Raw genomic sequence first — 15,886 nt, 5'->3', positions numbered from 1 at the left:
AATGACATTTAAGAATTCAAAAGTAGCATTTTACATTTTATATCACTTCCGCATGTGCAAATCCTCTTAAGTCCTTTAATCGTTTAGTCCTAATCCAGTCCTCGTCTTTTCCTACCATTCTGCTTCCCTCCCTATACCAGCCTTTCGCTTCCCTCCCTCCCCTTTACAGCACACTGTCTCCTCTTCTCACCTGGAACACTGTCATTATTGCTGCGGGGAAGGTATCGAAGTTGGTCGGAGGAGTGCCATTTTCAAAATTAAACCTAGCAGGGAAAAATAAGAATAGGAGAGAGAGATTTGGAAAGCAGAAGTGTGAGGACAAACGCAGAGAGGGAGAGGAAAAGAAAGGAAGGATAAAGAGAACAAAAAGCATTTTACAAGCACAACAAATTTCTGTCTGAAGAACTAGTCAAGAATTTACTTAGGTAACCAGGAATTTAACAGAAAATAATCTTTTGGTAGAAAATTAAATGAAGGTTATTAAAAGGAATTAAAGCAGGAGAGAGAGAGAGAGACAGAGGGAGAAGCTGAGGAAAAGGAAAACAGCACTGACTGTCCTCCGAAGAGCTGCATGCCCAACAGAGCAAACACAACTATGAAGAGGAAAAGCAGGAAGAGCAAGCTGATGATGGACTTCATGGAGTTGAGCAGAGAGACGACGAGGTTACGTAGAGATGCCCAGTACCTGACAGAGACAGAAAGTATGTGTTTAGTTGTGGCTGATATGAGTGTAATAATATGAGTCCTTCATATGAATATGAAAAATAAGAAAACTACATTGCAATTGACTCACTTGGTGACTTTGAAGATCCTCAATAACCTGAGAGCTCGTAGCACACTGATGCCAAACGATGTGCCAGGCTGGATGATGGACCACAGCACTTCAAATATACTACCACATATCACCTAATACAAATACAAAAACACGCAAGCCTGTGGTTATTAATCATAATGAGCCCATAATGTGCTTACATCAGCAAATCAGCACTGCATGTGTGTGTGTGTGTAAGGTCTAAGTGTGTATCTACAGTTATGTTTTCATGTGTGTGAACTGAGTGTTTGCACCTGCTTGTGAGTTTGTGTTTGTGTGTGGCTGTGTCCCAAAGTGCAGTGGCACTCACAATGCAGTCGAAGCAGTTGAAGGAGGAGTTAAGGTAGGCCTGTCTGCCCAGGCCATACAGCTTTATAAACATCTCCGTCAAGAATATCCCCAGGAAGATGAATTCAGCAAAATCTAGATGGAGGGAGGAAGACAAGCAGTGAGGAGGAGGAGAAGCTCAGATGTGAGAGGAGACCATCCATCCCTGCATGCCTCAACCTGTATCTGCAAGGCCATTATCCACCTATACACATACCCATCCATCCATGCATGCCCTTCAAGGAAGGGAAGTGTTTTACTATACATATACCTAAGTATGCATTTGAAATACAAAATGCTTCCACACACCTCCACAGTTCAGCGTCTCACCTGGGTTACACCATTTGGGTAAAGTAAAAACCAGTAAACCAATCTTTATCTTAGAATCTAAACCAAATTCAGTCCTTTGAAAGGTCTATTGTGTGAGAAACGTCGATATATAGTTGTGATAAGTGTCTACAATGCAAACCATTGTATACATTTTCATTTTTGCAGATGACTAGTCTAATGCTGCCTATATGCTTTTTTTTTCAAAATATAAAACACTGCATTGTATTTCAATGCACCTTCTGGTTTTCATATTTTGTATTTTTTTTTAAATCAAAAATGGCTTATTTCTATTTTGTTTGTCATTTCAAAGAATTTCTATGTATGTGTGTGAGTATGTGTATGCGCTTTATACATGAAGAAAAACGAGAGACAACGAGGCTCTGTGTAAGAGGAGGACATTGTGTGTTAAGTGGTTGGGTCAGCTCTTTCATGGAAGTACTTAAGAATTTGCTCACCCACTACCTTCCAGTAATCTCTGATGAGAGTATTTGTGCATTTGTAGAGATAATCTGTGCATGCGTGCACTAATTACGCACGTATCCCCCACCGTCCTACTCACATAGGAAATCTGAAAGTGGTTCTGGCTGGTCGTAGTGCACTACAGCCACACACAGTGTGTTGAGGCCCACCAAACACAGTACGGTCCAGTAGAAGGCCTGGGACTTCACAATGTGACGGATGAGGAAGCGCAGCCGTCGCTCCCGCCGCTTGAAAGTTGATCCTTCGAGCTTGGAGCTCTTCAAGCTGGCACGGGCAAACGGTGAACCTGGAAGGGTAAGCAATGTACATGGTATATCATTAACCGTACAGTGAAGTTAGCGGTGGTTTATGGGCATGATTGTGCACATTTAGTCTCTGGGAAAAGCAAAAGGTAAACAGAATACAATGTCACCTGCTTCTATGATTTGAGACTCAGACACAGAAGGTAGAGTAAGCAACAAGATCAAGCCCAAATTCAGTGAATTATGTAGTTTGCAGTGTTTCCATGACTTAACAGCTAGGTAGTGTCTACAGATTACGCTTTCCATGTCCAGTGCGTAACATATATAACTGCCTATAATACAAAAATAAAACCATCCCTCTTTTGAGAAAAGACAAACATGAGGAGAATTGGTTTGGATGAATAGGCTGGAGAAAGAGGCATTGGAGGAGAGAGGTAGATAGGAGGCAGCAAGGGCAGGTTAGACAGAAGAAAGCTGGAAAGATGGGGGGGGGGGGGGGGGGGGGGGTTGAGGACAGGAGAAAAAAAATGTAACATGAGTAGAGAAGTGCACAGCAGAGGAGAAAAGGAGAGGGAAGGAGGGGGAAGGAGAGCAGGGTCAAGTAATGCTGATATGCAAGATAAGATAGCATCTGTATGTACCTGTGGTTTGCCTTTGAGTGTGTGTGTGAGTGAGAGACAGAGAGGACATATATCTTACCTACTGCCAGATCTCCCTCTCCTTCCTCTGGGTTTAGAAGCTCAGCTTTGCTCTTATGGTTCTTTGTGGCTCTCCTACGGGACCCTGTCATAGAAAAAAGCTTGTGTTTATTCTATGATACAATAGTATTGATGCTAAATATATTAGCATTATTTAAAAAAAATCCAAATTCATGCACAAACGCTACCATAAGAACAGCAAATTCATACCATCATAATCATTTTCATTTTCATCGTCCGCCAAGATGACCTCTTCTACAAAACACACACAAACAAAAACGTTAATACAGAATTTAATCACATTAAATTTATGTTTGATGACTTCCACAATATCAAACAATCTTTTTTTTTTAATCATTAATTGCCATTTCTCATTTTAATTAAACCTTGATACAGTCTTTGGCCTGCACCTGTGCTTGTTACTCATCCCTCCCTCCTTTGTTTTTTTTAGCTTCCTTGTTTTTTTATGTAGATTGTCTTTTCAAGAAGATCAAAGGTCTGTCCTTTCTATCTGCCCCTTTATCCGCTCCTTCCAGCATCCAACATCCAACCCTCCATTCCTCTTATCTTCTCTACATCTTTCCTGCCCTCAGCAGATGGGTCAGAGTGAAAAGACATGAGAGAGAGAAAGAGAACTAGGAGCAAAGGCTGGGTCTTGTGTAACAAGTCTTTTTAAATCTTGCCAGAGTGACTTTAATCCAGACTGTTCACAGATATTTAACTGCACAAGTGAACAAATCATGTGTAGTAGCTATACTCTACCTCCCCGGAGGGTATAGCAGGCTCAAGTAGACATGTCACTGACATACTGACTATATACATAACAATGTGAAAAGCCAAAAATAACATTACAAATACAAATACACAGAAAAGGAGGAGATACACTAGAGATACATAGACCTGTTTTCAAAATCATTTGATATATAAATGCATTATAAACATTTAAATCTACAAAATTGGGGGACAAAATGAAATGTACCATGATAAAACACAAGGTATTTTTTGCAATATGGTTTTATGTGTCTGTGTGTGTGTGAAAAATGGACCACTCAAATAGTACACTGTCCATACCAGCTTTGCAGATCCATTCCAGGTAACCATTTAGTTCCCTCTCAATCTGCTGCTGCCTTCTGAGCTTCAGGAACTCACTCCTGTTCTCCACACGCTCTCTCTCTTTGGCAAACTCCCTGCCGGCACAGGACACAGGACACAAACTTAGTGGACACTTTTAATGTAGACATTTTGCATTTTTAGTGTGGAACGTATAACATAAATGATTAATGTATGTTGGATGAAAAAGGATTTCATCAAATCATTGTCAAACGCACTCCTGTTTCATAAACAGACACTTACCCTGACAACACACCCAGCACCAGATTGAGCATGAAGAAGGAGCCGATGATGATGAGGGGAATGAAGTACATCCAGTTCCATGCACTCCCTGAGGCATCGTTGCTCTGGAAACACACATACACATAAACACACACACACACAAACATTGGACAAAGTAATCAAAGTTTTGCTCTTTGCCCCTGAATGTGATATAAGAGCATCTAAGCTAAGAGAAACATCATTTGGTTAACAGTTTATTAAAGTGGGAAATTCACCACAGCTCATAGTGACCAAAGATTTGATTGATATTTGAAAGACATATATTATATATTAGGGAAACAGGCATAGGTAGAACAACAGCTGCATCACAAATCAACTGTAAAGGCATATGATTTGGTCTGTCTGTGTGTCTCAAAGTCAGTGGTATAGTCTTTAAAGTCTATCCCAGCACCCCCGCACCAAAGTAAACACCATTGTAATTTATTAGGCCTGCTTGTCAAAGTAAGATGCATTTACAGTATTTGCATTCAGGTATAGCACACATGGCATATGTCTGAAATGACCATTATCATTATGAGCAAACATCATGTTTGCAAATTTGCCTTAAACTCATTAAATATCCAAACAGTGTGGCCATTAAAAAGATGGAGGTCAGTGCACTCAAAAGTGCTGTCCACTGCTGTTGGAAATATAAACAACAGCAGGGCTGACATGACTTTGCTTTAAGTCATCTCAATAAGTAAATGCATATCGGCCACTCTATTTAGCTGCTCTGTGCAGAGTAAATAATGCATCACAAATGCTTTGCTCTCTTCCTCCCTGTCTCTACCATCCTCCTGTCCAGACTCTCTCTCCATTTTCTTTATTCACTCCTTATTTTCTCTCTCCGTTTGCATCTTCTTTGGAAACCCCTTCCTCCTGCTTCCCCCATCCTTATTTTGTTGATTTTGATGCTTGCTTATGTGTTTTTATTCTTTCCTTCATTCCTTCCTTCTTACCTTCCCTACTCCCTTCCTGTCTCCGTGCAAATTTTATTCCTCCTCTCTGTCACTTTCCCTTTCTCACCTCCAGAGCCCCACCTCTCTTCCCCACATTGCACTCTTAGCCTCTCATAGCCTCCCTGTCAATTCCCCCCTTGTATTTCTCCATCTTTCCGTCTTCCTGCATGTAAGGCTGGTATTGCCGCTGTGTACCCAACATATCGCAGACCCTTTTTTCTACCATTAAACTTTTATCGCTCCCCTCCCCAGCAGCTGCAAGAATAACTTGGGCTGAACAGGCCCTTTTAAATATAGAGCAGCACCGGGAAGGAGGGACACAGGGAGACAGCGAGTGAGAGGGACAGAGAGGAAGGAAGGGAGGAATGAAGAAAGAAAAAGGAGGGAGGAGAAAAAGACAAGAGAGAAAGAAAAAGGAAGGAATAAAGAAAGAAAAAGAGCAATGGGAAGAAAGAGATGGACTGAGAGGGAGAGGGGAAGGGAAAAGAGACGACTACAGTAACACTCGAAGACCCTCATCTACCTCTGGTCTCCATAGCAACCGTTGCCACTGACAGCAGGGAACTACTCAGTCTTGGGCATGAGTGATGACACTGTTTGAGACCTGGTGCCCATTTTATGGGCAAATGCACAGAGTGCATAGATGAAAAGCACTAGACGTTTTAACTCTTGAATTTAAGCCATTTTTGAGACCCAAAAAAATCATGGATGGTTGCACCCTAAGAATTAAAACTTGAAAATACTATTGTAACTATTGACAGACATATTAGACAAACAAAACATATATTCAGCTGCATTTGACTGGATATTTAATTTTTTATTTTCCTTCCAGATAATGTGTAGTAGTTTTATGCACACAAAATGGCCACCGAGTATAACAAAGGCACTGTCTCTAAAAACAGAGTCCACTGGCAAACAAACCTGTGATAATGTAAACACTGATTTACACTCTAAATAATAATTAATTAACTAATTAACTGATTAATCGGCTAAGGTGTTTCAAAGGGGCTGCAGTCCATCCATTACAAAGGACTGATGTATTTTGCATTTTGAGTTATCTTGTTCTTCATGGAAATGATCCCTTACATTCTTGCCTAAATTTACAAGCACAGAGATTGACAACTCACTGACTGACTGACTGGTTACCCAGGAGCCCGTTCCTAATATCCTAGTCACCATCTTTCTTAAAGCTAAAGTGTATAATGAGGTGGTCAGTGAGTGTGTCCCAAACACTGTTCAGCAGTACATACATAGTAGAGCAGGTCAGTCCAGCCCTCCATGGTGATACACTGGAAGACGGTGAGAATAGCAAACAGGATGTTGTCAAACTGGGTGATGCCATAGTTTGGTCCCAGCCAGTATGGTCTACACGTGGTGCCCAGTGGACACAGCCGCGATGGAGCCTCTGTCCCACATGGGAACTCTTCTCGGATCTCACCTGAACATGAGAGAATGTGGGGAGGTGTTTCAAAACAGAAGGCAGGCGCATGCAAATATGATGCCTTTTTGTGATTTGTTAAGAAAGGAGTGTGCTGTCCACTGGCTCAAAATAGCATTTTACTTACTTTCTGAAATATGTAGAGGAAGAGATTATAGAAAGAAGCATAGACAGCAAAATGGATTAACTAAACTGCATTTTAGTACTTTGACTATTTAAAGTCTATCTCAGAGAGGGTTTTCACTGGGGAAAATGTTAGCAAATTAGTCCTGACTGCTCTATCGACAAACACATACAGACACGCTAATTCCTTTACCTGTGTGATTGTCAAAGCAGGTTGTGTGGAATTTGCCCATGTAGAACTCCAGGCCAATGATGGCAAACATGAGGATGGCGAAGAAAAGCAGCAGGCCAATTTGCAGCAGAGGAATCATGGCCTTCATGATGGATTTGAGCACCACCTGTAAGCCTGTAGGACACAGCGTAAACAGTATTAAGATTTTTGGAATAATCATTATTGTACATCATCTTTTTAAATGTGTTTTCAGCCATTAGGATAGGGTACTGGGATCTTTTCATTATTTAACAGAAAAACCACGGAGGAAATAGTACCATAAGTTTATGACTATACACACACTAACACCAGGCCTCACAGATTACACTATTAACCATTTGCTGAACCCAGCGGAGGAGGCACCCTTTACCAAGTACACACCACACTATGTGATGGAGGGATTGGACCTGTGAACCTGTAAAATGCTACACATTTAGTAGAGGTAAAATAAACCATACCCAAGGTTCTTTCTAATTTATGTTTCCCAACAAACAAAAAGTCTCAAAGTCATCATTTTCCGCAGAGCGTTTTAATTTCATGCCAAATGTTGTTTTGTGGAAACTGGTCACCCTTTTCAAATGTATATCACACATTGTAATGGAACTCTAATTTGGTTTTCACAGGAAGCTTAGTGACTTTTATGATGAGTAAGCCTTGGTTTGCCTGTTCAGCCCTGTAGTGGAGTCAATGCTATTAATAACACTGCAGTGGTGCTGGAACACTACTGCCACTATAACATTTAAAAACGGAGCAGAGTGCATGGAAGAACCACTTTTGTTGGAACACTTTGGGTGCATTATGCATAAAAACACAGAAGCTGCATAAAACCTTGACACAAAACGCACAAAATGCTATTTTGATCCCCCAATAAAACCTGAAACTGTTCTGTACTTAAAAGAAATATCATTTTCTCAACTGCTAAGGAATGACAAAGAAATTGTTTGGGATAAAGGAGAGAGGCTAGCACAAAAAAAGTCTTTATTTTTCATTTTCATACTTGTCATACTTGAGATGAAGAGTTTTGACTTACTGGGAATACCGGACACCAGTTTGAGGGGCCTCAATACTCGCACAGCCCTGAGGGTCCGCAAGTCAAATTCTGAACCCACAGTGGACAGGATCCTAAAGGGAAAGAGACAAATGCACAAAAGTGTGCACAGATAATCAATATTTAAGCTAGTCAAGCTTGTCACTGTCAGTCAGCCTCTCCCTGTCTTTCTCACTTTTACAAACACACACACTTTAACACAAACCCATGCCAGGTCATTACAAGCAACTGGGTGAGCACTGTATGTAAATCCTGCAAGAGCTGAGCTGATCAATAGAGCTGACAAGTGAAGTAGGACAGAGGAGTGTATCAGGATGAGAGAGGGATAGGCTGAAGGGAGAGTGTTTTGTAACGGGATGACAGAGGGACTATAAAATGAAAAAGAAGATTGAGTGATGGCTAGGAGAGGGAAGAAGGGAGGACAAAGCGGGAGGGCAGAAGAGAGAGAAAGTTAGAGGCACAAAGAAACAGTGAGAGAGAAAGAAGGACAAAGACTGAGAGGGAGCACTGGCAAATGAGAAGAATCAGAGATGCTGAATTGCTTATTTGTGCTTATTTTTAATCTTAGTAGGTTTAAATGATTTCACTTCAAGCTGTCAACAGTTTGCAAACGAGTTGTCCATGTTACAACACCTGCATCGCTGCTCATCATCTGAATAAAGAGTTGTAAACAGCATGAGTGTGTATGTGTGTACTTGAGAGGGTTAAGATGTTCCCTTGAGCCGCCAGACTTCCAGTCAGTCCCCTCGTCTGACGCACACTGTGAATCATCCTCCTTCCCACTTCTCTCGCTCTCTCTTTCCTCTCTCTCCCTCTTTCGTTCGGTCTTTCTGACACATTTCCATTTTCCTCTGTTCCACTAAAAGGCCCAGTGACACAGCAGAGCCTTAATCACAGGTCTGAAGTCAGTCTGCTTTGCTTGGAAACCCACAAAATTGGCAAGAAGTGAAAAGTAACACCGACCCAGGATCTATGGATGCAGGTATACTCAGCTGTGGTTTTGAATGTGGTATAGTATTACCAGCACCACCCCCGTGGTAGGTGCTCCATCACTAGTGTAGGCTAGGGTCCTTGTAATGACATTGTGTGATATCAAATGCCTCATCGGAGGCTGACTTGTAACTGAGAGGTTCCTGGTTTGGTCACGCGGCATTACTGTACTTCAGCTGCATGTGCAGCCAAAACATTATGGCAGACGTGCCCTTGAGCAACTCAATGAATCCTACATTGTGCCATTTTTAAAGAAATACAAAATATAAATTTAAATAACTAAAAGGGAGTCATATCAAAAACGCAATCACACTATTCTACTGATTGACAGCTGGTGGAGGTAACACTTAAACAAGACTAGGTTAAAACCTACCTTTCTGTCTATTCATGCTGGAACTAGAATCTTGCGTTGTATTACTCTGATAGACTGTTATTTTTCAATAAATGTAAAGCACTATTCTTACTAACAATATGTTATTGTCGAGAACCCTCCTCATTAGCCTAGAAGAAGCTTGGCAACACAGAAAACTGAGTTGATGCAATTGAGGATGGCAATAAAGGGAGAGAGGAAGGTGATTTGAGAAAGAAAGGTGAAATGTAGCATGTAAAAATCAAAAATAATGAACAAGAGGCAAAATTTAGACTGAGAAATAAAAAAGGAGAGCAGCATTTAGGCTACTGATGTCCATTTTCAAAATGTGGGATATACAGAATTAATCTATAAATGAAAAAAAATGCTATAAATGGAGGTGAATGGGTGTGAATGCATGTGTGGATGAAACAGTTTAACACTGCTGACAGCTGGAGTTTCCGGAAGGAATAAGCTACATATCCTCCTGGAAATACAGAATACAGAGCAAATACTTCACTGTGTGCTGACATGAACACAGACACACACACAAACATGTCTTTATGTACACGTGTGTGTGACGTGTATTTGAGAACACACACTTGTGTGATATACACATACAATAAAATAAAACCCTCACGTAACGATGATGAGGATGATGATAACAGTGTTGATGATGATGGTACTAATGGCGATGACGACAGTGATGAATCCAGTTTCTTAACAGCATCCGCTGTCACAAACAGTGTCAGGCCGATGAGGCAGTTCCTCATTCACACCGTCTCCACGGTGACTGGGCCCTTTCTCATTCATAAGTGTTTCCATGGCAACAGGGAACTTGGCTCATTGATAGAATCTCTGTATCACCTTGGTAACAGGGCCAAGGGAGGAGCCTGATTGATTGTTTTTATCCTCCTCTCTTCTCTTTAATGCAAATGTATCACAACTTACACAGAAAAAACACACATGTACACACACAAACACACATACAAAAGCAGATGACAAAAAAACATACACACAGACACACACATCTGCACAGCAAACAGGCACTGGTTGGAGATCAAACATACCGAGTGAGAATAATTTTCTTCACGTATGCACGCTGGAAAGTAGGTCATTTGGAATACCCAATGGAAAACAATTTCCTTCTTATCAGGGACAGAGATGCTGTCTACAGTGCATCTTATACACTTAAACTAAATACACACACAGGCAAACACACAGATATACAACCTGCACTTCGTCCTGAGGAACGCAGATGATTAAGGGGAATCACATTAAAAGCAATATTACTATTACACAATCTCCCCACTGACCCCTTCTCATGGGAATCTAACACATTACACAAACACAATCTTTTTTGCCCACTCTCTCCGTCTGCTTTCCTGCTGACTTCAGCTAAAAGTGGCTAATTATCTTTGTTCACATCACTGACCAACCTGCTTCATCTCGTCTCCAAACTCTCAGCTTTTCTTGTCTCACTGCTTTCCTCTGGCACCGTGATTCAACTATTTTGCATTTCGTGTCACTGCATAATCTTAAATGCTCTTTCATATTGATATTAAACCCATTTTTTCGATAACGATCAACCATTATTGCTTTTAACATTAATTCACAGATTTAGCAAATGTAAATTTCAATTTTAGTTGATTTCAAGGTCACTCAAGGCCCTTCCTTGCTTTCCTCCTTCACATCACTGTAGCAGTTGTGTCTAATCAAAAGCACATGAACACGGGTACAAGAAGGAGGCACAGAGGGGAGGATGCAAGGCAAGAAGGGCTATAAACTAAGGGTAATTGGACTGGTAATCAATAGTGGGCATAAAAAACAACTAGCTTATTCCCAGTGCCAAATCACTCAGGCAATTTACTACAACAGATAGGTCAACACACACACACTTGGGCACAGAAACATGGATGCAAACAAATCACCTGACATCCAACAAGGTTGTAGTGAATAGCTAATCTATTTAGACATGTTAAGTGCCATTTGTGTGTTTGTCTTTGTATGTGTTTAAAGAGAGTGCCTGCAAGTGCACAAGGGGTGAGTAGGAAATGGAAAGGAATGTTTGAAGTGGAAATGTGTGCGTGTGTGTGCATGCGTGCCTGTGTGTGCGCACTGGTCAGTGTGTTATCAAAGGTTTCAGCCAGAGGTGGGTAGAAAGGCCAAGTAGCCTTTCATCTTCAAAGAGCTGCACTACTAAAAACACAACCACCATTCATAGAAAGCTCAACAAAGGCTGTATGTGGTGTGTGTGTGTGTGAGTGTAAAATGTATTGACTTCAGTCAGTGTACATAATGCATCATGGGAATGTACAGTATGTGTGCTGTAAGTGCTGCAGCATCTTTTCTGTGTGTGCATCATACTGCAACATCCACCTTTGCTGCAAAATGGCAATAACACAGGAACAAGACTATGTGGTGTGTTTTGTTTACATTGCAATGTAAATATATTGTTTACTTTGAAAAAATTTTGAAATAGGGCTTTATCATGTTAATTTCATTTTGATTGGTATGTCCTCCACCTCCTTCCTCTCTCTGATTAACCAATCTCTTCTTCTATGATGCTTTTGTTTCTCTTCATTTTTAGTACTTTCATTACATCCTGCTTACATATAGCAGCAACATCTCCACTAAAACACCAGCAATGCCTGTGCCTACAGGAGATGATTTAACTGCTGTGTCATGCTTGCTCAGAGGGTTTCATTTTCAAAACATAAAGATTTCCTATTATAAAACATGGCTGGAGGGGGGAGGCGTTTACTGGAAGTTTTAAAGTCTGCCTCACTTAATTCTGCTCTACCTCTCCTTCCTCCTTCCTGTATCTCCTGCTGTCTCACTGACACTCATCTTCTCACTCCTCTCTTACAGTCACTCTGTTGTGCCATGCTGAGATGAGCTTGGCTTCATGATTGCTCTTATTAAAGCATAAGGACATACTGCTAGAGTGAAAGCTGTGTGTGTGTGTGAATGAGTGAGAGTGAGAGAGAGAGAGAGAGAGAGAGAGAGAGAGAGAGAGAGAGAGAGAGAGCCGAGGGGGGGGGCGATCACTATTTTCACCGGTGCTTTGTCAGCAAAGATACGCAAGGTTTATGTAACCCATGAAGCTCTCCAAATCACCACATGCACACACACAAACATGCAATGATCTCAACAAAATAATCTGTGCCAACACTCCCACACCATAATTTCTGTGGACACAGTATGCTATAGTAACACAGTTTTACTACGTGACTTGACAAGTGAGCAAATGACACAGGAAAACAGTACTGCTGCTACTGCTGCTTTCAGAATGTAGTGATTTCCTTTATGTCTTTTTTTTTTTTTTAAATAAAATCAATGCAATGTCAAATTTGAGAAGTTGGCAAGAAAAAAAAATGAACAAGGCTTCATGTACAGTTGTTCTTAAATTGTGAAACTGTTCTTAACCAGTTCTTAAGCTTTGTGGCAAATCTGAGACATGAGCTTTGTGCTGCAGTTAACGGAGGGTATTCTTATGTCAACAGTAGGATGTTCACAGACATTTAATACATATTTTCCTCCTTCCACTAACCCATCACTCAGGCACTCACATTCATCAGAATCACATTAATCTGTAAACACAAACTGTGCCCACAGACCAGCATGTGACAGTTCATCACATAGCATCACATGGCCTGCAGTGCTCATGTACATACCAAAGAAAGCTTACTAAAGCTTACTGTGGCTTTAAAGAAGGAATGACATTTCACACAGTCATATGGACGGATGTATCAACAGATGGACGCATGATGAAAACAGAATCATCTGACATAGATAAATCAGCACCCCTTTTCTACATCCGTGGAATATAAAATGAAAACCTGCATGTGTATGCACTCAATCAATATGCTCGAACACCTTAATTCTGTCACTCCATCATATTATCTGTTTACTCTGGTCCTTTTCTGTGACCTACAATCTAATCAGTGATAGTAATTCTATCATGCTAATCCTATCATGAGTCTTAACTCAACCCTATCGACACCTGTTCTGTCACAGTCCCCCGACTGCATCCCGTTTCTTCACCTTCACATTAAGCATTAAAATAATAAATCATTGTGGCCCCATTTTTAGTATTGCAGTTATCAGTTAGAGCGACCTACATCTTTATTGTTGGTCTTTACACATTGTCTCTGTTCCTGTTCTGCTGTCAAAGCTGTACAAATCACCTATTGGAAAAAGAAGCCTATTTTATGTTGCCGTTATTGTTCTGCTATCCCTCATTTTGTCCTTCCCTTTTCCTTCATTTCCTGCACTCTTGCATCGTCTGTTTCCATTTGTTACCACTGCCTTTGTGTCTCTACTAGCTACCAACATCAGTGATTTTTTTTTTGCTTACTTCCTCTTTTCCTACCTTCAACCCTCTGTGCCCCCCACCCCCTGTCTCTGTGTATATTGTGGTGGCATTTGTTCACTACCCAGGTTGCTGGCTGCATGCAGTTCTGCTCTGTGATCTGACTGCTGCCTTGCACAGGATGGGGCTATTCATTAAGGCAAAGGAAGCAGGGAAAGGACATTTATGAACACACATACATACACATGCACAAATACACACGCACTGCATGATAAACTGCTTCCTTTTGTCCAGCTTAGTTAAAGCTGAGGGAAAATCACATCTGATTCTCCTCCTGTATTTCCCTAGCTGTGTGTACATTTTTGAGTGTTTATGCAGGCACATTCTGCACATGTATGTTTGTGCCTGTATGTGCTTGTGTGGTTGGTGTGTGTTCAGCTCATCTCTCTTTGCTTGCCCCACTCACCCCGTGAGCACCACCACAAAGTCCATGACGTTCCATCCATTTCTCAGGTAGGAGTTCTTGTGGAAGGCGAAACCAAGTGCCAGGATCTTTATTCCAGACTCAAAACAGAAGATCCCTATGAAGTACGGCTCTGTATCATCCTGTGGGAAGAGAGAGGGAGCAAGCAAAGGAAGTGGAAGAAGAAGGAAGGTTAAGAGGGATGGAAAAAGAGAGTGAAAGTGAAATAGATACCGGTGGCTAGATGAATTTAGGTTCAAAACAAGCATTTTCATAAATATATCAACTTATTGTGGGCACTAACTTCAGTGTGGTTACGCAGAACTTGAGTGCATCAACTTTGTTTGACTAACTTCATAACTCCATATGCAAGTTTACATTTAAATGTAACCTTAGAAGACTTTCTAATGAAACTGGTTTGTACATATTGTGTGTATATACTGTATATTCCTATGGGATTTACAAGAATGTGTATGTCTCTCATGTGCTTGTCTTTCCCAGACAAACATATGTCCAGTTGCCTTCGATTCAATTTTCAAAGAGAGAACTATGACCTGGATGAATGAGAACATTCACAGACATACTCTCATGTGTTATAATGCACAGAACATTTAGATAATAGTAATTTTTCAAGGTGAAAAAAAACTAACTGCCTCTCTTGGAAGAGTAGCTGCATACGTCTCGACTGAGGTAAAATCGATAAAGGAGTCAGAACTGTCACCTGGATTTAGTCATGTTTACACACGGCTCACATACTGTATCATGTCTTTTTAACATACCAGCCGTTCAGACAGCGGTGTCTTGTCCCCATCGGGCAAATGCTGTTCCAGAGCCAGGACGATGCAGTTGGCAATGATGGTGGCTAGAATCATCCACTCAAATGGAGTGAGGAAGGTCAGTCAAGGAACAAACACTTCTCAAGACATAAATCTAAACAGTTAAAGAATACATCTTGACATAAAAGTTACTTTTTTTGTACATAACCATGGTACACTGTGCCACAACTTTATAAATTAATTTAGCATTTACATACATTAAACTGTTACTGTCAACAATCTCACATACAGTATATTTCAACACACTTCTATCTATACTCAGGAAAAGATGGCACAGATCTGTATATCAAGTTATTACCACTATGTAATAGTAACATATGGGATCTGTATTTTCTGAGAGAAATGTGATTATTAATTGATGTTTCTTAAATTAGGAGGCAATCACTTCTGTGGGGAAACAAATCAGACTTTGATTGCAGATATGAGCCAGATGGCACAAACTTAAAGTTGCATGCACAGTCCTCTTTTATTATTCTGTCTTGCCCTGCAAAAGTACAAATAATCCAGCTGCTTCAAAGACCAATTCTGTCAATTTTACAACAACTTTCAGAATTAAAAAACAAAACTAATTCACATGCAAATGTAAGCAGCACCACAACAGCCACTAAATTCAAATCTGAGTATTTACTCCACAGTGAGTCTCTATCATCTACAGTACATTCAGATAGTATTCAGAGAAACGTCTACAAGGACAACCTTTGCTGCAATCTGGGCTTTATGGGAAAATGGCCGGAGAGGCGCTTCTTCTCTGCAAAAGACACATAAAAGCCTGTTTGTAGGGGAAAAAAAGCAACTAAATGACTCTTAGACCGTGAACCAAGATTGAACTGCTTGGCCTCAATTCTACACGTCATGTCTGGAGTAAACCAGGCACCACTCATCAGCTGCCCATACC

General features: G+C 40.8%; 1 protein-coding gene across 1 annotated transcript in view; it reads right to left on the bottom strand.

Annotated features, from left to right (window-relative positions):
* Positions 1-15,886, bottom strand: part of cacna1aa (calcium channel, voltage-dependent, P/Q type, alpha 1A subunit, a) — a 74,417-nt gene that overhangs the window by 42,348 nt on the left and 16,183 nt on the right. The window contains exons 2-15 of the mRNA XM_041061866.1: positions 14,935-15,040; positions 14,159-14,298; positions 8,021-8,112; positions 6,973-7,125; positions 6,469-6,656; positions 4,242-4,345; positions 3,960-4,075; positions 3,099-3,143; positions 2,890-2,973; positions 2,028-2,234; positions 1,122-1,234; positions 794-906; positions 554-685; positions 191-263 (exon numbers count right to left, since the gene is read on the bottom strand). Coding sequence (XP_040917800.1) covers positions 191-263; positions 554-685; positions 794-906; positions 1,122-1,234; positions 2,028-2,234; positions 2,890-2,973; positions 3,099-3,143; positions 3,960-4,075; positions 4,242-4,345; positions 6,469-6,656; positions 6,973-7,125; positions 8,021-8,112; positions 14,159-14,298; positions 14,935-15,040 — 1,666 coding nt within the window. The remainder of the gene's footprint in view (positions 1-190; positions 264-553; positions 686-793; positions 907-1,121; positions 1,235-2,027; positions 2,235-2,889; positions 2,974-3,098; positions 3,144-3,959; positions 4,076-4,241; positions 4,346-6,468; positions 6,657-6,972; positions 7,126-8,020; positions 8,113-14,158; positions 14,299-14,934; positions 15,041-15,886) is intronic.

Source organism: Toxotes jaculatrix, chromosome 18, assembly GCF_017976425.1.
Source record: "Toxotes jaculatrix isolate fToxJac2 chromosome 18, fToxJac2.pri, whole genome shotgun sequence".
NCBI lineage: Eukaryota > Metazoa > Chordata > Actinopteri > Toxotidae > Toxotes > Toxotes jaculatrix.
Note: the sequence above shows the minus strand (reverse complement) of the source record. Positions and strands in the feature narration are given on the sequence as shown.